Source organism: Geospiza fortis, unplaced genomic scaffold (assembly GCF_000277835.1).
Source record: "Geospiza fortis unplaced genomic scaffold, GeoFor_1.0 scaffold53, whole genome shotgun sequence".
Lineage (NCBI taxonomy): Eukaryota > Metazoa > Chordata > Aves > Passeriformes > Thraupidae > Geospiza > Geospiza fortis.
This window is the reverse complement of record NW_005054305.1, coordinates 3,609,767-3,634,316: the sequence shown is the minus strand read 5'-3', so window position 1 is coordinate 3,634,316 and position 24,550 is coordinate 3,609,767. Positions and strand designations below refer to the sequence as shown.

Below are 24,550 nucleotides of genomic sequence, written 5' to 3'. Positions count from 1 at the left end.
TTTCCTCCCCAAGAGGTCTGGCTTACATGGCTATAATGAAGAATGCAACCATCTAATGGGCAGTTTCAAGGTCTACTTGTCTGCTAAGCCTTAAGAATCTGCTGCTTCCCTCAGGACTGTGGGAGGTATTCTGAGGAGAGCCTTGATTCACAGCTTCCTTTGCAAGTGCTCTATTAGACTTTGATATCAGAGGTATTATCTCCTTTTTTCCCTTTTCTGATGAAAATGGGCACTGTGTTTCTTATAAAACTTGAAGTTAGTACATGTGCTGTGTGCCAGTGTAGCAGTGGGTTTGTGATCCTCTTCAGAGAGTGCAGTTGTAGCTTTGCCTGTTTTCTGAGGCTCACATAGTAGCTGAAAATACTGCAGTTATGTCTGTGCTTAGTGCATGTGTTTCCAGATCCAGAAGTTTCAGGCAAAATACTTGCACTGGGATCATTCTAGTCCATTCTGGTGAATTACTGTTTAAAGTTGAAGAAAACTTGGCTGACTGGCTCATTCTTACTAGATAGAAGTCCTGAGCGAACTGCATAAGGTTTCTGACTCCATACTCTTTTCATAGTAGACATGGATTAGGTACAGAAAAAAGTGTCACTACCCTTTTTTTTTTACCCCCTCCCTGTAGAATTTGTTAATGAAATAAAGGTTGTGGAATGATGTTGTGCTTTCCTTGTGGAAGGATGAGTCTAGTCATGACTGGTTTCAGCCATGTTTTGAAGAAGGAGAAAATCTGTGGGATGTTGTAAGATTCTGCTAGTTTTGTGAAATTCAGCAGCTGTGTAAAGGGATGTAAACTAGTGTTCCAGTGAGAGAAAGCAAAGGAGTAAATTGATGCTAAATTTTGCATTTGGCAGTAAATATTCCATTTCTGTGAGTTCACTTGGATAACTTGGCTGGAGGCTCAGATTAGCCATGGTTCTGCTGAATCTTGCCTGATCAGAGTGCAGAGCATGAGCTAGAAAGATGAGTGTGGGCCACATGCACTCCAGGATGCCAGGTTGTGTGGTTTTTCCCTGTTTACAGAGCTTGGAACACTCTGACTTCGTGAACATTTTGTAGAAAGCTGTGAAATTGGCCATTGCCCATGATTTTTAGAACTACTCTTTTTTGGTGAGAAAATTAATTGGCAGGTGTTTATTTTCATGGACACTGCTGAAGTATGATAGATTTATTGTATCCATTTGTCCTGGCTCTGGCCACCACAGGATTAATTCCTGCAGTAGCCAGGAGGGCTCATGGCTTGGACCCGGTGGTTATTCTGTAGCACCTCACGCCATTTTCCAGGCCTGGAGGAAGGGGTCGCATATTGTGATGTCCTCAGGTATTGTTGGGGGCTATGTGTGATGAGCACTTGCATGTGAATCATTTGCCCTCTTGTATCCTCCATTAGTAGTATTTTTTGCTGTTATTGTTTGCTTCTTATCTGGTGATCTTAACCTTTTGTACCTCCAGTTCTCTCATCCACCCTACCAGAGGGGAGAGGGATGCATGGTTTGGAGTGTTTCAGTGGGAATACTAAATTGGGCAATACTATTCCTAAACCATAATGTGCCATTATACCAAATATTTATAAAATGCAGCTTAGTTAGAGATTCTTCATGTAAATATTGCCCGGCTTTCCAGTGCATTTGTTTTGAACAAATCTGGTCAGCTCAGTTTTCATCAGTAATGATTTTGATGCCTTTTAAAATTAAATTTATAAGCAGTTGCAGGCTTTAGAAGGAGAAGAGAAGCTTGGTGCATAGACTTCTAAGTGAATTTCTTGTTAGCAATCAAATGAAGGAATGCAGAAGACTTTTAAAACTTTCTAAGAACTTGGTGCAGAATCAGCATAGGTGTTTGAACAGGACACTTCACAAACGTGGCTGCTGATGGTAACACTGTGAAACCCTTAAGCCAAAACCTGTAAAATTGATCAGAGGGGGAAAATGGGAGCAAATAAGTGTTCTGCAAATAGATGAAGTAGAACTTTCTGGATAACAATATTTTTTGTTGTTTTTTAAAACTAAGAAGAGGAGCATTACTCAAGACTCAAACTTATCTTCAGTTTCTTTCCAAAAAGAACATGGAATTTACTTCAAACTTCTTCTTTATTGTTTCAGATGCTGGATGAAAACAACCATCTTATCCAGTGTATAATGGACTATCAGAATAAGGGAAAGACTTCTGAATGCTCTCAGTAAGACCTTAATCTATACCTACTGTGGACTGGGTGAATTTCCATCTAGACCATCATTCTTGATTTGTTTAGCTTACCTTACAGGACAACTGTGCTGTGAAGAAAAGCATTGCTACGGATACTACACTTGAAATTCTTGTGGGGGGTGGATGGGTTTTATTTGCTCTATGAGTATAATTTCTGTCACTGAAATGTTGCAACTTGCCTGCTGCAAGTTGATGTCATGATGATGATGCTCATAAAAATAAGGACTGTCTAACAAAGATCTTTTTCTTCTGTCTTGTAATTACATTGGTGGAAAGACGTAGTTTTGTTTGAAAAATTCTCAAAATCATGTAGGAAAATGGACCTTTCTGCTTCCTGATGGCATGTTTGAAAACTACCTGCTTTTCATGTGCCCAAGAACAAACAGGCTTGTAGAAGTTTGGCTTGCCAAAATATCCACTTGCTGTCTAGTGGGGTCTTTGGAGAGTGATCTGAGAGAACTATAGAAGGAGTGAATTGTTAAGGAGTGTTATTTTCCCATTACTCTTTACTGGCATGACGTGATGATGGCACCCATGTAATCAGACAAATATGGACAGATAGGACGTCTTACTCCCTTGCCAAGAGAACTGGTAGTCTGGGAATAGGAGTGGGATCATAAACAATGGGTGCTTTTGTTTTAAGGGACTATTTTTGTTTGCAAGCCTGTAGTTATGTACTTGTCATCTGCTCCAGCTTTCAAGGTTGTTTTTGTGACTGTGGGCTAGGTACTGAGAATCAGGACTGTGGTTCTCTAGCAGAAAAATTATTCCATAGGAAACTTCCAAAGCTCAGGATCCTGATGAAATGTGGTCATGTGAATCTATGATATCTTGAATATGGGGACATAATAAACAGCTCTTTCTCTAGTGTTTGTGATGCAAATTACACCAGACACAAACACACTCCCTGTATGTATTCCAGTGTTTTAGTTTAAGGCAGGAAGTGAAATAAGTGAGAACAGTGTCACTCAGCTTTAGATTTTTTTCATAGCAAGACAGTAGTACAGTTAGGCACAGATATGATGGAGACATTGGGAAAGATTGGATAATAGATACGTGTGAGGCAAAAGGCTTAAGATTCCTAGTAATGGTACTTTTGTAAGTCTCTTGAGTCTCATTTTGCATAAGTAGCTTTCTTTACATTTGTGGAATTAAAGTAAATTCTGATGTTACTGTATTTATGAATTAAGATTTGTTTTGCTTTGTTTATTTTGATAGATACCAGCAGATGCTGCATACAAACTTGGTTTACTTAGCCACTATAGCTGACTCCAACCAGAACATGCAGTCTCTACTACCAGCAGTAAGTACAAAGTAGTGTAAGAGTAGGGAATATATTTCATTTGGATTCCTGAAGGTAAAAAAAAACCCACCCAAACCAAAAACCAACAAACCAGATGTTTGAGATAATGACCAAACACTTGGCCTCTGATACACTGTATGGTAAATACATGATACTGCCTCTTTATGCTGTATGCTGTATTTGGAGTAATCTCACTGCTTAGGTTTGCTTAAAATCTGACTTGTTTAAATGTGGACTCTTACTGTGAATTAGATATGCAATACTCAACTATCTGGTCTGCTTCAAAGACAGAATTTTTTTTCCTCTTTTGTTTTTCCCCGTCAGCTGAGAACTCTAGTGATATGGTTCCTAATCAACTCCTACAGCAGTACTCTTTTTCCTCTTAGATTAGGGAAAGGCGAGGGAATGGGACTTTTTGTCTTTTTATTTTTCACTGGAATATTATCCATTCTCTTGCCCCAGTGGAATGAGGCTGGGTAAATTTTTTGCTGCTTCTCCACCTTTAGGTGAGTCTCAAATTCTTTGCCTTTCTCCTGTATTGGAAAACAACCTTGTTTTAAGGTGGATTCTGATAATATGAAAGAAGTAAGAGCCCAAAGGCCCTTGAAACAGTGCATCACTTTACATGTCTTGGATATTACTTGCTATCTTTTTTAGTCTGAATTTTTTCTGAATCTGTATTCCTGAACTCTGTATTTTACAAGATGCCTCGAATTTTGCCTCTTTTCCATTGTTTGTGCAGCAGTAAGAAAAGAAACAGCAGCATAAAGATAGCTTGCTGTCTGTTTGCTTTTTGTGCTAATCAGAAAGCTTGGGGAGTTCATTGTGAGTAACACAAGGAAGTTCTTTGTTTTTTGGCAATAAGACTTTTCTTGAATTAATGTAGTCTTGATTCATTTCTGCAAAATGAAGCTAAAAAAATGTCTATAAAACAGCCATTCCTAGATACTAGTTTTCACCAACTGAAATTGAATTACTTTTTCTTTGGTCTCTGGAGAAGTGTTCTCCAATCATTGCTACTAGCGAAGCATCCTTTCAAGTTGGTACCTAGAGGACTATAGAAACAGTGCTTTATTATGTCCAACCTGTTGTGCCTGTAGAGGTTTCTCTTTTATAAATCCATGCTTGTAGCTGAGGGGGAGGGAAAGAACTCTTTAAGAGGGTTGTGTGTGTTCCTCAGCTAATATGTTTTTGGAGGCTTAATTCATATCGTGGTTCTGATGACGACTGGAAATGAATTTGACCTTATCCTAGTCCCTGGTGGACAGCCCTGTTGTTAAAGTTGAATGTGATGACATTCTCTTGCTAAAAGAAAATGAAGATAGGGCTGGGAAAGGCTTTTGCAGATCTGGACAGAAGTGTGTTTCTGATCTTCAGTGACAGGAATATTCCATGGTACTGAGAGAAATAGCATAGTGTGTGTGTTTGAGTGGCTAGAGGAAGTCTCTTTTGGACAGGTGAGGAAGGGAATAAAGGTTTGATGGCAACAAAGGTTCTTGCGTTTCTTTGGGTTTTCTTTCAAAAATACTAAAAGAAATTTAGATCTTCAGTCTTACCTAAATGTAGATGCTCTGACCTACAGCCTTTGAAGATTGTCCCAAAATGTAGCATAATCAGATTGTAGCATAATGATTTTTGTTAGGGTTTATAGGAAAATATTCTTTAAGTTCTTTCTGTCTTGCTAGTAAATTTTAGCTAGCAGAATTTGGGAACATGTGAAATACCATGTTATCTTTTCTCAATGCAAGATGAACTACTTCGGGGTCTTTTCCTCCGCTGGCTTTCCATGTAGGAGATGATGAGGCTCATGCTGACTTGGAGGTAGTATGATTCTCTTCACCATGCTTATGTATCAGCAGTTGATCAGTCTTCAAGATGTGGATGGTAACAGTAAATACAGAACAGGATACTGTGTGTGTGTAGACATCTACTATTTTTAATACTAAAATATATCAATTTTATGCTACTACTATTGCAGTTTCTTTCCACAGAAGTTAGGAGACCTTGAGTTTGGATACCTTCTGAAGTTGAGTTGTGTCTCATCTATTCATGTCTGGAGAATTGTTCCTCCTGGTAGACTAAATTTTCTTTTTTGCTTAAGTTTTATCCTGTTATTGTTTTAATCAGGTAAATAAGCTCTCAAGAAATTTCACAACTTTTAAAGCATTTCATAAAAAGTAATAGTTATGTGTTAAAGTGAGGTTGGAAAGAGAATGCTTCTCTTCAGATATCATTCACACTGAACAAAAGACATAAGTTACCAGGTTAATTGAAATTTTTAATATGAGCAAAAATTACTCAATGCTTTTTATTGTTAGGAGAAATGCTTGTAGTCAGCTGTTGTGCCTTTTCCCTTGCCTTTCAGAATTCACTGTTCTAATGGAATTACTGATGTTGTTTCTGAAACTCTGGTGTTACCTTAGAGAACAAAAAGTGTAGTGATCCAATAGTGCTGCACAGAGAAATGTTTATATAACTGGGACCTGGAGGTGTAGAAAGGTGAAACAGATGAAGCAAGCACTGCAGAGTATGGGTGAAGGGAGCCAGGAAAACTTTGATAATCCAGTGTCATAACAAAGCTCCTGTGGTCTTGCATGCCTACTAGAGTACTAAATTATTACTTTTGGGTAAGACACCTTCTTTCACATTAAAAGACAGTGTGAGGTTCTTGATTCAAGTCTTTTCTCAGCTGTGTGAACAGCAGTGTTCTTAAGGGCAGGGGCTGTTATGTGGCATCTTTCCAGCTGGATTAGAGCAGTGGCTAAGTTCACATGTTAAGTTGATGCAACATTTTGCTGTCTCTTTCTGAGTTGTGGCAGGTATTCTTGGATCACAGTCAAGAGTCTCTTTACCATCACCTTATGAGATAAGCTAGCTTCCCAGAAAGGGCTTTTGCACCATGAGGAACACAACGCTTTCTTGTGATTTTTCACTGGTGCTGCTTTGGAGGGAGGCCTACAGCAAGACATTGATGTCCTTGAGCTGTAGAGAGCAAAGATGCAATTGAAGTGGTGGTGAGGTATTGTGTGTTTTTGTTTCTAAACACATGAAATTTCAAACTGCAGAACAAGCATCCTCCTTGACTTATATTTTTTTTTTTGTTTTCTGAAGTGTTTTTAGTACCCTTAAAAAGTCATTGAAGACTACTGAATTAAAAACCCCCAGCTTTTCTATTTGGACATCTTCCCTCTCTTATATGTCTTCATTTTGCCAGATATTTTTAAGGAAACAACCCATAACCGTCACTTTATTTGGTATGTAGTGGGAAGCTCTCCATTTTATAATGGGTACATATTGAGATCTGCAGGAATTATGTGGGAGCACTGGTGTGTGGGTTTTTATTGGTTTTTTTGGGTTTTGTTTTGTGGGGGATGTTTTTTTGGGTTTGTTTTTTTTAGTGTAGGCAGTGATTTTTTTCAGTTTTTCTTACATTTTGTCAGCATTCAGAGCATGAGATTTCAGTGTATATTTCAAGGTGTTGAAAATAAGTGCTTCTGATTATTACTCACTTGTGTAACATAGAGCTTTCTTTTATGTTGGAAGTGCCAGTTTCTTCCAGTACTAAGTTACAGTCTGTATGTGTAATGACTTCCAAGAAAACTTCCTGTGTCCAAGTAATAGAAGAATCTGGATATTGCATTAAATAGTTTTTCTAAATTTCATAATGTCGTAAAGGTTATTAATAAACTTTCTAATTACAAACCAGAAATATCTTTTTTTCTTGAGCTATTTCTTTAAAAAATTAAGCTTTTTGTAGCACTTGTGAAATCTCTTATTTTGTGCTGTTCCCAAACTTGTCACAAAGATTAAGGAGGAGTCCATGTCACTTTAGTTATAAAATACTTCTCTAAAAGATAATGATAGCTTTTTGTAAACACCTAATTTCAACAAGCACTGAAATCCTGGTTCTTTCCAAAATAACTGCTTCAAGAGATAGGAAAAAACACAAACCACAGCAAAGCAAACTAATGCAAAAAAGTCTCTCAAACCAAAACTAAAGACAACCACTGCCCATACACAAAATAATAAAATACTTCAAAAAATTAACTCGAAGACAAGCTTTCATGAAGTGTTAGTAATTTTGTTTAATGGTTCTAAGTTGTGGAGCTCTGCAGGCTAAATAGGAATCTTCAATATAAGCATGGTTTCACTCAAACAATGAAAACTCATTATTTTACACACTTTATTTTTCAAAGGGGTAACGTTCAATCTGTGGTTTTAATGTACTTGTGTTGTGGTTGTAGAAAAAAATGTGAGTCTTAAGAAATGAGCTGTACACTCTGGTTTTTTAGTAGCCATTATTTTGCACGCAAAAGTTGTCTAAAATATGTGTTAATTGAATTACCTTGACTTGGCTTTTCTTGAATAAAGCAAGGTGGCATCCTGAGAATAAAAATATAGTTCAGTTTTCACACTTTAAAATGAAATTGTGGAGTAAAACTTTTATTACTGATGATGAGAGGAATCCTAAATTAATGAGATTCTTGTCCAGTTATACACCAAATGCCTGGTAAAGTTTGATAGCTATGGTGGTGGTGTAGTTTAACCCCAGCTGGCAACTAAGTACCATGCAGCTGCTTGGTTATCCCACACACCTTCCTTCCCCTTGCAGTGGGCTGGGCAGGAGAATCAGGAAAAAAGATGAAACCTATGTGTTGAGATAAGAACAGGTTAATAATTGAAATAAAATACTACAATAAGATTATAATTGTAATTAAAAATGAGACAGTAAAACCACAGACCAGTGCCCAACCTGAGTCTGATGCTCTGTGGTGGGGATTATCCCTTTGGCCAGTTTGGGTCTGCGGTCCTGGCCATGCTCCCTCCTGGTTTCTTGCACACCTTGCTGGCAGAGCCTGGGAAACCAAAAAATCTTTGATTGCAGAGTAAGCACTGCTTAGCAGCAACTAAAACACAAGTGTGTTATCAACATTATTCTACTGAATCCAAAACCCAGCCCTGCACCAGCTACTGGGAAGAAAATTGACTCTATCCCAGCAGAAATCAGGACAGGTAGCATAGCAGAAAATCTGTTTCTGGTATGTGGAGTATGCTGCATAATTTTGCATTAACCTTTCAAAGCACAAGTCCATGCCCAGTTCAAGTTCAACTATTTGTAAACTGAATTAATAGAGAACAGAGCAAAAGGAAGGTTGAATGTTTCCTGTCAAGAGGCAAGGGAGCTATTAGTGATTATTGGAGCTTGGATTTTGAAGAATAATTGCTCTGATTAAATGTTAAATAGTTTTGAAAAAAACCATAATTTCTTAAGATGTTACAAAAGAGAAGGTGGCTGTGTTGGCACAACTGAAAGGGTACTGTTGGAAATGAAGAGTCACTGGTGGGAGCTTCTCAACCCAGCAACTACCCTAAGAAAGAAATAAATACAGGAATTTCTGTTGAGGAGTGAATTCAGAGCCCAATAGCTGCCATTTTAAACCAAAGGGTTGCTCTGAGTTCTGTAAGCTACTTTGCATGTATTGTTAATCAGGTGTGTCCACACGGGGAGCTAGTGCACTGTACACAAAAAACTATTTCTATTGCTGCTGAACTTCTTTGGCTGATTTAGAAATCAGTAAAATTTGCTGGCAGTCTGAATGAGGAGTATGCTCTAAAGTGTAATTCTTTCATACTCACAGATGTCATTTGCCTCTCTGTAGTGCAGTATCTGCACAATAAATACATTTTCAGTTGTAGGCTGTTTCCTGAGAGCTGTACCAGGTAGTCTGGTAACATAGGTGCAGAGTCTGTATGGTTTTGCTCTTTCCCAAATGCTTTGCTGTGAGGGTTCTGCTGGATTCTTTCTGCTTTAGGTGAGTTTACATAAAGCCTTTTAGGTAGAACAGAGGTGGATTTTTTTTTCTCTTAGACTACTAAATGCAAGCAAAACCTGTGAGTATCAGACCAAACATTAAACCATCTTAAAAGCAAAAGAGGCAAGGGCTGTGGAACACAAAGCTTCTGAGGACAGATAGGAACTGCATTTTATGAGGGAGTTACAGAGGACCTCACAAGTTGTCTAGTTTCTATAATTCAGTGATCCTTGAGTTAACATCCACAGTTAACTGATTCATGGTCACTTTTAATAAACCCATATGAATCAATACAGTTTTTAAAATTTCTGATTTAAGTAATTTTTAGTTCTACTGAAGCCTCCCAAAAAGATTTTTAGGGGATTATTTTTGTAAGTATCAGAGTAGCTATTGCTAAGAGGACATCAGATATTTTAGGGTTAAATTTTGTTTGTTAAAATTTTGTTTAAGAATATTGGGACAGCAAAATATTTTTATGCAGTGACATATGCAATTTGAAACAATTAAAGATTCCAATTTTCTCTTTAAACAGAATGTTTAGGTACTAAGTCAGAATTTCTCTCATTTTTGAAGGTGCTGATGTAGATCAAGATGTATTAACTAGTTGTCATTGTAAATTTAAAATTCCTTACTCTGAGTCACAACTGGTAATCCAACAGTGAGAGCACAAATTACATTTATAATTAACTTCACTATTTAGACATGATTGTAAATGTTTTTCCTGTAGAAATCCTCCCTACCCTCAAATATTTCACTAGCTGAAAATTGATACGGGGTCTTTATTTTTTCATTGAATACACTCAGTACCAGAATACCCTGTACCTTGTAGAGGAAGAATTGTAGCCCAATTAAATCTCTGCTTTTTCAAATCTCAAAAGCATATTCCTTTACGATCTTATTTCCCAGTCTGACACCTCAGTAAGTACTCCACAGGTGCCATCACCACCTATCAACAGAGTACTGCTCTCTGAGACTGGGACAGGTCCTGTGATATTAGCAATGTGATGTGAGCAGGGCAGAGTACCCCCTGGGAAGGGGTGTTTTGCTTTGCAGAAAATGCTATTTGAGAATTGAAAACAAAGATGATTGATTAAATCCTGAGTTAAGGCTTCTCTTGGAAAGAAAAGAAGGCTATTTATGTTTGCAGTTCCTGTAGCTTTTAATTGTTATTCTGAGAGAATTTCAAGAAAATTGTATTTTTGGTAGTGTACTTTAAGTATCTATTGCTAGTTGTATTGATTAGCAATATTGTGTTTTAATGTGCTTAACAGTATTCCATGGTTTTTGCCTTTTTTTTTCTTTTTTGCTGACTGAGTTGATACTCCTCCTCAGTTTTCATAACAATACATGTTCCCTAAACAAATCTTTGAACCTGCTGGTGCTGGTAAGAAAAATCTTACCATCTTCAGGTGCACATTTTCACCCTAGGAGGTTTTATTGTTGCATCTTGTATTTGATCTATTTTATTATTTAAAAGAAAATCCTCTAAAAAATGCAGTATTGCGGTTGTCTTTAATGCATGCTTTCAAATAACTTTTGGATTTAGTAGGATTTTGTTTGCTGGAACTTGTCAGTTAAAATCTAATGTTTTTTCATGTGTCTTTTTTTGTTGCAACTATTGGGTCAATTTCAGTCTTTTTCCAGTTAAAATTTCTAGAGTTTCAGTAAATAGCTTATAATTATTTTTTTTCATGCTCTGCTAAATTTTAAATGCTCATAGCCACTGTAAGTGTAATCTGTGTGTTTGGGGAAATGAGCCAAAAGTTAGCGTTTAGCAAATGAAGCTAACATTTTCTAAGTCTTTAATTTACTTTTTACTGAAGTAAAATATTTAACATTTTCTGCTACATAATTGGAATAAAATCAACAGTGATTTTAATTTTTATTCCTTTTTGTCACACTTCCAGGAAAAGGAGGGAAGTAGCCTTTCCTTTGGTTCTGTTAACCTAACTGTGTTTGGTTGTCATTTAACCCTTTGTATCTAGGCTTAATGGCTAGAATTCATTTTGGGTAGCTTTTCTTTTGCACAGGGTGGGTTGTTTCGTTTGAATACTGTGTGATCGTTTTGCATTTTAAGAAGTCTTTGCTATTTGTAGTGCATGTTCCTGGGGATAGTCAATTTTCTTAATTTCTGTAAGGAACAAAAAAGCTTAAATAATCTAGTTTATGTAGCTGGGTGGGCTTTTTTTGTTGTGGGATTTTTAAATTGAAGTTAATTTAAAGAAGTTTATTATCTGTAAGAGTCTGGACCAAGTCCGATAGAAATCGAGAAGTTACCATTTAAAAACAGTTTTTTCTTGTTTTCTTCTGTCTGCATCCACTACAAAAATACTCTGGAGGAATTTCACTGGGGAATAATTATATCTGCAGGAGACATTTCACTATCAGATAGTGATTGGTTTATGATCTGACAAAAAGGCTTGTAATGCTCTTTTAAAATATCCTATATAATATCCTATATAAATGTTTCTATTGCATATATGTATGCGTAATTATCTCTTAATCTTATTTAAACTTAGTTCTAGCGTAGTGTGTTGATGAATAACTAAGATTTCTGTGATTTATGGCATGTCTTGTATGTTTAATGTTATTCTTCAATTTACTGACTATTCTCCTGAGGTTTTCTTTCTTGTTAAACCATAAATTGGATGATCTACTTTTTGTATGTATCATACATTAAATTGTCTTTCTGTCATATCCTCTTAAGTTATATTCCTTTATATGCAAAAAAAAAAATCTGTCCTTTTTGCTGTTTCAGGTGTAAACAGTCAGAGTTTTTAATCACTGATTGCCTCTCTTTAGAATCCTGCTATTTTTACAGTATCTTTTTGAGATTATTTTGCCCAAATCGAATGTGTATTATGGTATCAAAAACATCGGCATTTTTTCTTTAGTATACTACCTGACTTTGGATATTACTGAAGATAATCAGAAAGTGACCACAGGTATTATGCATAGATTTTATGGGGTTTTGAGTTTTCTGTTTGTTTTGTTCAGTTTTTTTATTTTGGTTTGGGATTTTTTTTCCCCACCAAACTCTCTGGATTGTGGTAAAATCTTTTTTGCTTGTTACTTTTTTTCTGGATCAATGGCAATAGGAGCTTCCTCTTTCTGAAGAAAGTGGTTTACAGTTCCATGTAGTTGCTATATATTTATCCACATCACTTGGCATCTTCTGCTTATTCTTTCTTCCACATTTTCAGTAACGTTACAGTAGCTTCATATGTTGACATTTACTAAAATATTTTCAGGAGAGCTCTGTATGTTCCTTTACTCTTTGAACTTCCCTTTGGGCAGTTTCTGATCAGTGCCATTGGACAATATATTGCTCCAAAAGGCTTTGTCAAAAAACTTGTGTTAAGGGGCTTCTGTTAATTATGCAGCTAGGTGGTTTAATTTATATTTTTAAAAATTTCTAGTAAATTAGAAAGGTTTGACTTTACTAAATTGGTCCTACTACTTTTCTTATAAGTAGTGTTTGTCTACCTTCTATTTATCTGATAGGGTTGTTTCTTTTAATGGAAGATTGATTTTTTTTTTTAGCATCTTCGACCTTTTTCTTGTATTATTTTCAAGAATCTGATATGGATTCACACAGGCCTTTGGGCTGTTTCCATATCCAGAAGCTCCTCTTGATGAATTACTTTCTAGTAGTACCTCTTTGAGTGTTTTTAGTTGCTCCCTCAATTGACTTAATTCCCTGTGGTTTGTGAAGTCTCTTGCAGGTTTTTGTATCTAAAGTCTTTAACAATTTTTTGTTCCCTGTCCTTGCATGTCTACAGTCTCTCATGCTGTCTTTTTGATAACTGCAGTGTTTTTCTTGAAGGATAGTTGTTTTGAAAACTTCAGACTAAATAGAGTTGGAATATATATAGTTTTGTTTAAATAATCCTTGGAGCTTTCTTTGTCCCTCTTCCCACAGATAAGGCATGCCCGTGTTTGTACAGTGCAGGATAGCTGAAACCTAGGTATGAGCTGATCTTCTTTAGTACTTCATTGGATTTCTAATGTTTCATACTTGGAATTGAAGAAGTTCATTTTAATTCTAAAACCATTTCAGCTTGGATGATTTTTGACTTTGCTTTCAGTTTGCTGGCATGGGACTTCTTTGGGGCTGACATGGGACAGGCTCTGAGCTCTGACTGTTCACGTGGAGGTTACGAAGTGTGTTGGTTTTGATAGTATTCCTGAACATACTTTGCAAATAAAAATGAAAATTGTCTGTTTGTTTTCTTTTTTGTTTGTTTCTTTGTATTTCAGTTTTAGATCATTTCTGTTAGATTCTCTTAAATGCAAAATTAGGATAATAGTGAGTTTTGAAGGTGAAGGGGCAGAAGACTCTTAACTGAGGGGAAGCAGCCTTGCCTTGGTTGCTCACTAGTGGAGGAAGAGCAAGCAGAATGGAGCAGCATTTCAGTCAGTGTTCAGAGGGTAGAGCTGCCTTTCACTCTTACCTTCTTTACCTCCTGCCACTTCTGCTATAGGCTGAAGAAGGAACTTTGCTTATAAAATGTTATCATCTTCATCATGGAGGAATGAAAGGAATTTAGTAAGAGAAGTTGCCTACTTGCTTATATTTTTCTTTCTACTTCCTTCTTCCTGCTAAAAAAAAAAGCCTTCACTAATTTCCTGAAGAATTTTTTTAAGTACTGCAGGGAAAATAATACCTGCTTGAGGTATTTGAAGAAATGTTGAGACAGCAAATTACCGCCATTCACTCCCTTCCCCTGGCAAGTGAATATATGTGTGTGTCTGTGTTACCCTGCTGTTACCATCTCCAACATACGCTCACTGGGAAAGCCTTATTCTTTACTACTGTATTGTGTTTTGTCTTTATGAACCTGATGAATAGTGTAGGCATAGACGGGGACTGGGCTAGAGAGGAACTTAGGGTTCACCTGCTTGGTTCTGTCTGTGAAGAGAAATGTTGAAAAATGCACATGTGGTTGTCTCATGGGGACAGTTTTTCATGAATAGTTATAACCTGTAGGCAGAGTCCTCAAAAGCCAGAGGGCCAGGAATTTGCTCTCACTGAGATGATTTTTACTCCCCTGAAAGTGCTTGGCTAAGGTATGTGAGAAGGATCGTAGAGTCTCACAGGTGTTTTTAGTAGGAAAACAAAGCTGGTTACTAGCAGTTTCTCTGTCTCCTTACATTGCTATGAGTAGAACCTACCAGTAAATTCCCCCTTGTATTTATTGTTTTTCTAGCTCTCCCTCTTTGCACTCTCAAGGTTATTCAGTTATTTTCCTCACAATTTCATTAGGAAATTTGCCAAAAACATCCTTTCTAGGCAGCTGTCTCTGGACCTTTGGAGGCCAGCACTAATGTGCTTCCAGTCTGTAGGGGGTGTTTGGCATGGAATTATGAACTAGGCCTTCATTGCTTTGGGGGAGAGCAGGGAAGAGATCGCTAGTGTTTTACCACACCCAGGTGCAAATTTTTTGCTGGTCTATGAGCATTCAGAGGCTTTCATCTCATGTTGTACCTGTTTTGTCCCAGTGCAAGGTCTGTTAACAGCAACAAATAGTTGATGTGAGAGAATTACAGAGAACACTTATTTCTCTGTTGAATGAAAGATTTTTTTGTCTGTATAAGGGATTGACTCCAGCAGTCTTAAACTGCTCAGATGTAATTTTTTAATGAGGCATTGATTTGGTTTTTTTTTATTTTGAAGTGGTGCTCAAAGGTGCCATGGTGTTGTCTGCATGTAATACTTCATGTGAAATTGATTAAAATGTTAAACGTTTTGCCAGAATTAATGTCGGGAGGAGTTAAACATATCAGATAGAGAATGAAATGCGTTTCAGTGCTCTCTTTCATACACAGCAATATAGGCAAGTGCTGTACCATATGTACATATAATATATTTGTCAGACTAAGTGCTCCTCGTGTTTGACTAAACTGTCTCCTTTCAGCCACCCACACAGAATATGCCTATGGGTCCGGGCGGGATGAGTCAGAGCGGCCCTCCCCCACCCCCGCGCTCACACAACATGTCTTCAGATGGTATGGTAGGTGGGGGCCCTCCTGCACCACACATGCAGAACCAGATGAACGGCCAGATGCCTGGTAAGTTTTTCTCCTCTAAGACATTAACACCAGCGTTGCCTGGCAACTGAAACGACATGGGGGCTCAAGGGATACTAGATTGTTGATGACAAAACTGCTTTGAATGCCCCTGAGTACAAGCTCTCTTAGAGTTTGTTAGCTACAGAGCTACGTGACCTGTATTCAGTGTTTATCAGGCTGCCCTTGGGCTTTGATGTAGCTGACACACAGCATTCCTCTGATGAACAGAACTGGCTAAATTTAGTCTGTTTGAAACCATGCAGTACAGCTGGCTTTAGAGGGCTTACTGGGGAAAGGTATTGGCCTGTGGCTGAGCGAACACAAATCCTTCCATAAAAAGATAATGTGAAATCATTGTAGCTAAATAATTAGATAATAATAAAATAGATAAATCTGAAAGCGGCTGTTTCTGATTTGGGTAAATGTTTAAAAGAAAAAAAGATTGCTTTTATACAGCTTCCACTAATCTCCTGTGTTCTTTATTATTGAAGATGTGTTGAATGGTAAGGGATTTGTAAAGAAATGGCCTCCAGATTATTGTTCTAGGTGTAAATTTTAAGTCAGTTTCTATGCCATCCTGTTTTGTAATAAAAAGAAATGTACTTGGGAAGACAGAAACAAAGCAGAGAAGATGATAAAATTCCACATTGTACCTACCAATACTGGCTTCGGGGTAACTATTCCCTTTAGCAGTCAGATCAGAGTGGAGTAGGCAATGGAAGAGCATGCTTTTTATATAGAGGCTATTTTCCTGAATTTCCACTTGTAAAATCATACTGCCTATTTCATGTGAAATGGCTTTCAGCTTAAAATTGCATTCCCAGGATTGCTTTTGTTCAGGATCCCTTCCTTTTTTTTTTTTTTTTGGTTATGGAGAAACTTTTCATACAAAAGCTCCTCAAGGCATTGATACTTTCAAAAAAGGAAACTACTGTCAAAGGCTCTTTGAAAATTAATCTCTCACTGGTGTCAAGGATAACCTTCCTGACAGAAAACACAGTAATAACTATGCAAAACTTAATACAAAGTAAAAAATATAACGATTGCTGTAGTCTCTAATTTCTGTGCAAATCTTAATAAAATGGACTTGATAATGGTGGCTTTTCTGAAAGAGTACCTTGAATAGCCTCCAGAGGTTGTGTGTAAGAAGTGCAATAAAAGATCTAGAGAAGTTAGTTTCATCATGTATGTTGGTCATGATCTGCATTTGGAAGTGTAAAGAGCAATATATGCTGCTCCCTAAGTAGGGCAGAGATATTCTGATTATGGTGTCCTTTATCCATGTAAGATCCATCAGTTCCCATGGAGAATAGCATTGCCTCTCAAAAATCAGTCTCTTTGACCCTCAAGTGTAATCATATTATTGTTGTTATAGTGATCTTTTCCAAGGAGAAGGATTACTAAGTCACAATGTGAGCATAATGACTTCACTGCAGAGCCACGGGGGAGAAAAGTCACTCCTTAAACATACATATTTTGTAATTAGATAGAATAAGAAAAGAGCTCTTAGGAAAATATATGAAAGGTAAATAGCTTTGTTTTGGTATTCACCTAGACAGGTACTTAAATACAGTTTCCAACTAAGCTTTAATTTAGCCTTTCCTCCAACATACTCCCTTTCTTGAATGTCTGTTCTTTCCATCTCAGTTTGAAGTTTTCTCTGAGGATGTGAAGATAAACAGCTTAGGATGAGGGCATCTCTAATATCAGAAAGGCTTGCTAAGATAATTTCATAGGTTGGAAAAAGGGAAACAGAATCATCTTGGTAAGCGTGTAGCTGAATTACACATAACGTTTCAAGTGTGTGTTAGTTTACCTGCTTGTGAGCCTTTCTGTATTTCACAGATAAATTTCTCTGTACTTTCTCTGTTTCTATTTCTAATAATTTCTGCATTGTATGCATTTGATTTCTGGTTTTAGGGCACTTACTCTGAGATTACAGAAAACATTTGTACTAAAAACTAGATACAAAATCTTAAATATCTGTAGAGATCTGTATAAAAGGAGTAAAGTTAAGAATCTTAAACCAAGAGAATCCAGGACTGACATCAGTTGACCAGCATGGAAAAAATAAAATGCAGACTCTTAAAAATGCCAGCTAAGGATTTCAGGTATTACCCGAGTAGAAGCTTCCACACATCTGAGTATGGGCAGAAGAGAAGGGTTGATGAGAGGATTAGAAGAACTGCCTAGTGATCATCAGGGCATGAGTAATTTAAAGTTCTACTACAGACCTGTCCCATTGCCTGAAGGGCAAAAGATGATTTTTCTTGTACTTGTGTCCTGGTTAATACAGAATCAGAAGTGCTGTTGGGGCCTTTAATTGCATCCCCTGACAAATGTGTGTCTGTATCCTCTTGCCAGGGAAGACAGTTGTGACAAACCTTTTTCAACTGGTGATACACTTGAGTGTTATTTGTACCTGTGACAGATTGTGGTTTTTAGCTGAAAAAACTGCTGTCTGAAGAGTTACTTTGACTGAGTTTATGTGATGCAAAGTAAGGGTGGTCTTCTGGATTTGGAAAGAGATGTGCTGGGGGCAAGTTTTCTTCCTGATTTCTTCAGGTTGTTTTCTTATATATACAAAGTTGAAAGGTAAGACTAGCCATGGGGGTCTTCATCCTTTGTCATGGCACTAGTAGGTGACCTTCCTGAATAACAGATTGTCCTGGTTCCAACCAGAACAGGGTCAAATTTTGCAGTAACCAGGAAGAGGCATGGCCAGGACCTGCAGGATATTTTGGGGATTCTGTGTGGTGAGCAATTGCCTGTGAATCCTTTGCATCTTGTACACTGTTATTAATGCTGTTGCTGTTACTATTCTTTCACTTATTTCATTGCTGTTTCCAGTAAATTTTTCTTATCTCAACTTGTAATCTTTACTTTATTTGCCTCCTGTTCACCTCTCCAGCCCAGCTCAGGAAAGGGGATACAGGGGAGCCAGCAAAGTGGTGTGTGGTTTGGAATGCTGGTAAACTGGGGAATAGCATTTCTAAACCACAACACAGGTGTTTGTGTGTTCCCAACAAGTTCTTTCAAAATCTTTCCTTCCTGCAAATGTAGTCTCAAATGTATTTAGTTTGGATTACAGCTTCTTGGAGGTAAGATGTGTGCATAGGTGGTTAAGAGGAAAAAGGACTTCTGTTTATACTCAGGATAGATAGTTACTCTACTAACTTCATTGTAACACAAGTCTAATTATAAATGTATATATCTAAGTGTAGCATTTAAAGCAATTACTTTAAAGTGGAGATGCATACTTCATGCCTCATTAATTCACTCTCAGTTCATTCATATTCTCTTCTTCCTATTTCATTTATCTGTGTAAAAAAGAAAATAAATTCTTTTGTCCTTATATGCAAGAGAACTCAATGAAGTGTTTTGACAAACTATAAAAAAACTTATATGTAAAGTGTGTTTTTATTATTTTTCATTTGCAAGGTTTTTGATCCTATGGTCTTAGCTTTATCTCAGTTCTTGTTTTCTAGCTTCTCACTAACAAACCCCTAGATTTTCACCACAGAAAATACACATACTTCACATTTCATATGACAGCTTTTTCTTATGAGTGCTCTCTTCTGTTTTAATGCTATCTGAGACGTGAATATAAACCAGCCTTTTAGAGAAGGTGTGTTATTTTTTCAAGCTATCTCTTGTGATGATTTTTGCTTTCCTCATTTTGCTTCTTACATTACCAGTTTTTGAAAACTTGCTCCCTTGTGTGCTTGCCTAACTCTCTGAAGTCTATCACTGACAATCTTCCTTTAATCAGAAAGAAACAAAGCTACTCCCAGGCCCTAACTTTCTGACACTAACCCTAACTTTACTTAGGAGAACAGTCTTCTAGCAGCTCTGCAACAGTTGCTTGGCACTACAGTAGGAAGCTTTTCTTCACTGTAGCTTTACCTCAGAGCACATTCATGATTGAGCTCATGGTTAGAGACAAGCTCACTTTTTCATAATTAAACTGTCTCCATGTTCTCATTATTACAGAATTAAGCAGCGTTGGATTGAAGAGGGGCAGCATAGGCATCTGTAGTACTCTTGTGGGCATAATCCTATTCACTGAATTACTTTTTCTGTATTTGTGGTGGATCTGCCTTTGTACATATCAGCAATCTCTGCTCACCTTGTTTAGCACAAACAGTGAACTGCATGTTTGATGCCTTTTTCAGCTTTGACACTTTCCTTGACAAAATAGGTTTGTGTTTATTTCAGTAAGGTGTCTTAAGGGCAAGAGGATAAGCACATTTTAAAACTTATTCTTTGCTTCTTTACTTTGACTTTAGTAGCCATGTTCATTTATCATTGTTATCTTTTTCTTCTGCATCTTTTTGTTTCAGTCAGTTAGTATTGTATCTGTGACCTTGTGTGCAGCTCTCTGTGTCCTTATTTCTGCCTTCATTCTTCCCTAGATTAGTGCATTTTTTTTTCATTAGCCAAGGACACTTAGGAGCTGTTTACATCTGAAGGCAGAGGGGGTGTGTGTGTGTGTGGCTCTTTTTGTTTTTAAATTTTCACTGGGAGATATGTAAACAAATCAGTACCTTCCTACAGCTCTACTAGGAAGGTACTGTAGAGCTTTCTTTTAGGTTGCTCTTCTTAGACTTTTCTAGCTGAACAAAAATCTGTATCATGTTAAGCCACAGCAGCATCTTCTTGCTGAAATCAGCATTTGCCTTGTTTACAGTTGACCTGGTCTGTCATGTCCTCAGGTTCTACATACTTTCACAAGGTGTTCATGTGGTGCTTATCATGGCCATAATCCATGCATTTCGTCTACTTTTTTACTTGTCATAGTTATACCCAGTCCCACTTCTTACTAATTTTAGTTCTAGTAGCTGTTCACCTGTTCTACCTAAAGTAATGAGTTAACTGATCAGAGAGTATTATAATGTTGTACTTGTTAAAGTACCCATTGAGAGTAGATTGAATTCAGAGAATCATCTGAATTCATCCTCTGTTGTCAGGAAGAAGGGAAATAAAAGGTGAAAAGATGTTGTTGGCACATGGGTGTTGGAGCAAGTTGCTTTTCCTTTTCATCTTCACAAGCTGAACTGATAATTTGTAGACTGTCCTTCCAGTCATCATCCCCCACTCTAGAAATCTGCAAATACAGTTGCAGAACATCGGCTATATAGTACATGATAAAAAATGTTAAATAGTTCTTCAGCCATTTTGATTCTACATTGTTTCATACTGTCTGAATCACTGTAATGCTAGGTCCATTAGAAATGAAAATAATTGATTTTGTGTTGTGTTAAATTTTCCACTTTATTTACAAGTAGAGAAGATGCAGCACATTGCCTGTAACATTTTCCCTTTGTTCCTTTTTTCACACCTTTCTCTGATATCCAAGGTTGTTCTTTTATGTATTCACAGCAAAGGTGATGTGTTTACCAGCCTAGGTCACTAAATGCTTTCCATTTACATGTCATTCTTATAAAAAAGTCATGATTGAAGTATTGAAAAAAAAGTCTTGATGTCTTTCTAAAAAGATTTGTTCTCATTCCTATCTCAGGAGATGAGATAAACTCAGGAGTTGTCTCCTTGTCATGAGCAACTTTTGGTTACATTTTTATCTACAAGGGCATTAAAACACCTGTGTAGAATGAGTTTGGCTCACAGGAGTGTTTGTCACCTTCTCTTTCTTCTGTGGGTGACTGTATAATAATGTGAATGAAAATTAGCCTAAGTTAGCCTTTTGTGGTGGACTTGGCAGTGTTAAATTTGTTGTTGGACATGACAACCTTAGTGGTCTTTTCCAACCAAAGTGTTTCTATGATTCTATGTAATTATACCATGTCAATGTTAATACTGCCTGCATTTAAAAATAATAATAATAATAATAATTGTTAGTTTCAAAAATTGTCTAACATGGGTTGTTTGAATACACAGAAATGTTACATCCATTGTAACAATTACAGGTCTGATGAAGTTTCAAGCTCTCTGTTACACTGGTCATCTGCCATTCAGAACGAAATTCAGGCTGTATTATGCAAGTACTAAAAAGACTAGTTTTGTGTGTGATATGGATAGAAGATGAGCTATATGATAATTCACCTTTGTTTCAGTAGCTTCACTTACTCAACAAAAAAAATGTGTTTCATAGTAGAGATGAACTTTATTGTTCACTTTGTTTTTTTTAAAGTGAGGAAATCATATGCAAACTGTATTTTAAATTTATTTTCATGTAATTGTATTTAATGACTTCTGTTTAGTTTTGTGATTCAGTATGACTGTTTGCACCTGCTTTTATGATAGTTAATGTACAACTATTTTCCCTGTTTTTCTTTCTGAAGGACCCAACCATATGCCTATGCAAGGACCTGGACCCAACCAGCTCAATATGACAAATAGTTCCATGAATATGCCTTCAAGTAGCCACGGATCCATGGGTGGCTATAATCACTCAGTGCCATCGTCACAGAGCATGCCAGTGCAGAATCAGATGACAATGAGCCAGGGTCAGCCGATGGGCAACTATGGGCCCAGACCAAACATGAATATGCAACCAAACCAAGGTAAGTGAGGTATCTGTTAGCTTCTGTAAAAGGAAAACATCTTGGGTGCAGATTTTTTTTAAAGGTCTTATCTTGTAGATTTCCTTCTCTGAATGTGTTTGTACCCTGAGATTGGCTCAGTTGCTTAGAGCATGGTGCTAAAGACCAAAAATTGTGACTTCAGTCACCCTGTGGGCCATTTACCTGAGATGTGGATCCTTGTGGAAGGATCACCTCAGAATACTCTCTGAATATTCTGTACTCATGTTTGGAGAATTCTACACCTCTTTTCTCCCATATATCTGTGACTTGCTGTTTATTTGCAGACATTTAACCGTTCTCAGGTATAATGTGAGAATCTGGAAATGGATCTTCTTTCAGCAGTTATAGCTGGAGCTAGTTTGTCTTTTTCAGACATTACACTTCTAGCTACTGGTTATTGTCATGCAGGTTGATAAAATACATTTCTACTTTTAAGTCTCTTGGTTAAATGGAAAAATCAAAGTCAGGTAGCCCTCACATAGACCTAGTTAGTCTTTGTTTTCTGCTGCATGCTGTTTCAGCAGTTTTAGCATGGAATGTCTGTTTAGTCTTACAGAAGCAAAATTCAGTTCCAGGAACAAATCTGGTACTCCCTACTGTTTTCATGAGATGTCCTTGTGTATATAGTAAAAATCAAAGCTAATTTTGTATCTAAAGTATTTCCATTGCATAAACTGATGGTGTTTTGATGTCCTTGTTGAAGTGCAAGGACATCGTGGAATTAAAATATTGCATTAGAGTCAGAGCACAGCAAATTACTAAGTTGTATATGTACTGCATATTCTTACAGAGATGCTTTACAAATCAGCAATCAGTATTTTCAGCTTACCTGTTAAGTCTGTTACTGCATTGGATCTGTACATGCTAGAAGTACATTTGATCTAGCACCTGCTAGAAGACATATGACAAACCAAGGCTCCACTTTTTTTTGGTGTAGATACCATCTGTTCCTGAGGTGTACAGACAGACCAGGTCATACTGATCAGTTTGATTATTAGGTTACAGAAAGTTGCAAAACAGACAAAAGACTAACTTAATGAGAGGCTAAAAATAAGTCATGATGATAGAAGCTGTTTCTGCCCTTTTCTTATCAAATCTGAGGCTTTAGCATCCACATAGTTAATTGCATTTTTCTTAGTGTATAACAGTGGAAGAAACAAAAAATTGTACATAGTAGGGGAAATCATAAGTGGGAATACTTTTGACTGTCTCTCTGAACTGGGAAGTTATCTCTGTATTCTGGGCAATACATAGTGTAGTAATTCTGTTGTAAGATGCTTTGGAAAGTCTTAGGCTGTTTCAATTCAGAATTTTTAGTTGCAGAGTTAGCAATAATTATGTAGCAGTGTATGTGAGGGAGCGATCTAGTAAGTCGCTCTGCAGGAAACATTGTTGTGTGACTAGCCTAAAATTTAGGAGATGATTCTGTCTCAAAGTAGCATTCTTTACTCTTCCACATAATATTCCCCCGTTGTGTTTTCAGTACTCTGTCAAACTTGAAAATTGGTCATTAGCAACTAAGCAGAAATAAACTTAAAAGATTTTTATGCTGAACAAATAGTGGTACTGAGGTGACTTTGGGGAATAGAGAAAAAAACAGTATTAACCAAATTACAGGTTCAAGAACAAGAGCAAAATCTTTACTTAGAACAATGGTACCAATGCCATTAAGGCCACAGCAAGCTTTTGCATTGTGTAACTCTAATTCTGCCAAGTTTTGACCCTTTAGGCTGAGTCTTTTCCATTTCAAGTGTCTGCTTCAAGGCTGGTTCTGTTCTTTGCAGAGGTTTCACAGAAGGAGAGGCCAGTGGGGGGAAAATCATATTCTTTAAAATGTTTCAATGTCTCACAAAAACATTAGTAAACAGAGCACTTCATATATGAATGTAGGAGTGCACGTGCCCCTTTCTTTAAAGCAAGGCTTTGAAACTTACCTGTTATGCAAACAAAGTTTTATTTGCTGTTAAATGAAAATACTGTTCCAATTACCTGTGAAAGAGGAAGTCATGTTTGAAGATGGGGATGTTTGTTATTTTGATCTAAGATGATTCCCAATCAGGTCTGCTTAGTACATTTCCTCCATTTTCTGCTCTTAGTTGTTCCCTGTGTATTGATGTTTGATGACAAATTAGAGGAAGTATTTTTGTATCTTCACTCTCTTGTGACTCCAAGACAGCTGGGCAGAGAACGACAGCAATCTGTGAGACCATGAGAAATTTAGAGGTAGATTGCCAAGCCCCAGTCTGGCTGGGCAGGTGTCTCAGCCAAGCATGGCCACTTCAGGCTTCTCTCCTAAGTGAACAAACAAGAGTGAGCTGCTAGGAGATGCAGCCAGTGCAGTTTAACAAAAGGGGAATAAACAGATTGGGACTCAGCGATTTCTTAACTGGTCATATGTACAACAATTCAGAAACACAAGTGAACCAAAATTTCTGAACCTCGGTGTTGTTGGTCAGGAGACATTTGTGAACCCCTAAGTATGCTTTGTTTCTTTGTCTTACCGGACTGATCCATACTGAAAATGAGAGATCCTACTACATCTGTCAGTTAATAACAGCACTAGCTAAATATAATGCTAAATATTCCACAAGATGAGGTCTTAGCATCTCAAG

The 24,550-nt window shown here is 37.2% G+C and overlaps 1 protein-coding gene across 3 annotated transcripts in view; it reads left to right on the top strand.

Annotated features, from left to right (window-relative positions):
• SS18 (SS18 subunit of BAF chromatin remodeling complex) overlaps window positions 1-24,550 on the top strand; it is a 40,380-nt gene that overhangs the window by 989 nt on the left and 14,841 nt on the right. For all 3 annotated transcript variants that reach the window (XM_031066579.1, XM_005418289.2, XM_014312009.2), the window contains 4 exons: window positions 2,103-2,179; window positions 3,424-3,508; window positions 15,240-15,393; window positions 21,696-21,917. In XM_031066579.1, the coding sequence (XP_030922439.1) occupies window positions 2,103-2,179; window positions 3,424-3,508; window positions 15,240-15,393; window positions 21,696-21,917 (538 nt within the window). Of the gene's footprint in view, window positions 1-2,102; window positions 2,180-3,423; window positions 3,509-15,239; window positions 15,394-21,695; window positions 21,918-24,550 lie in introns of those variants that run through there.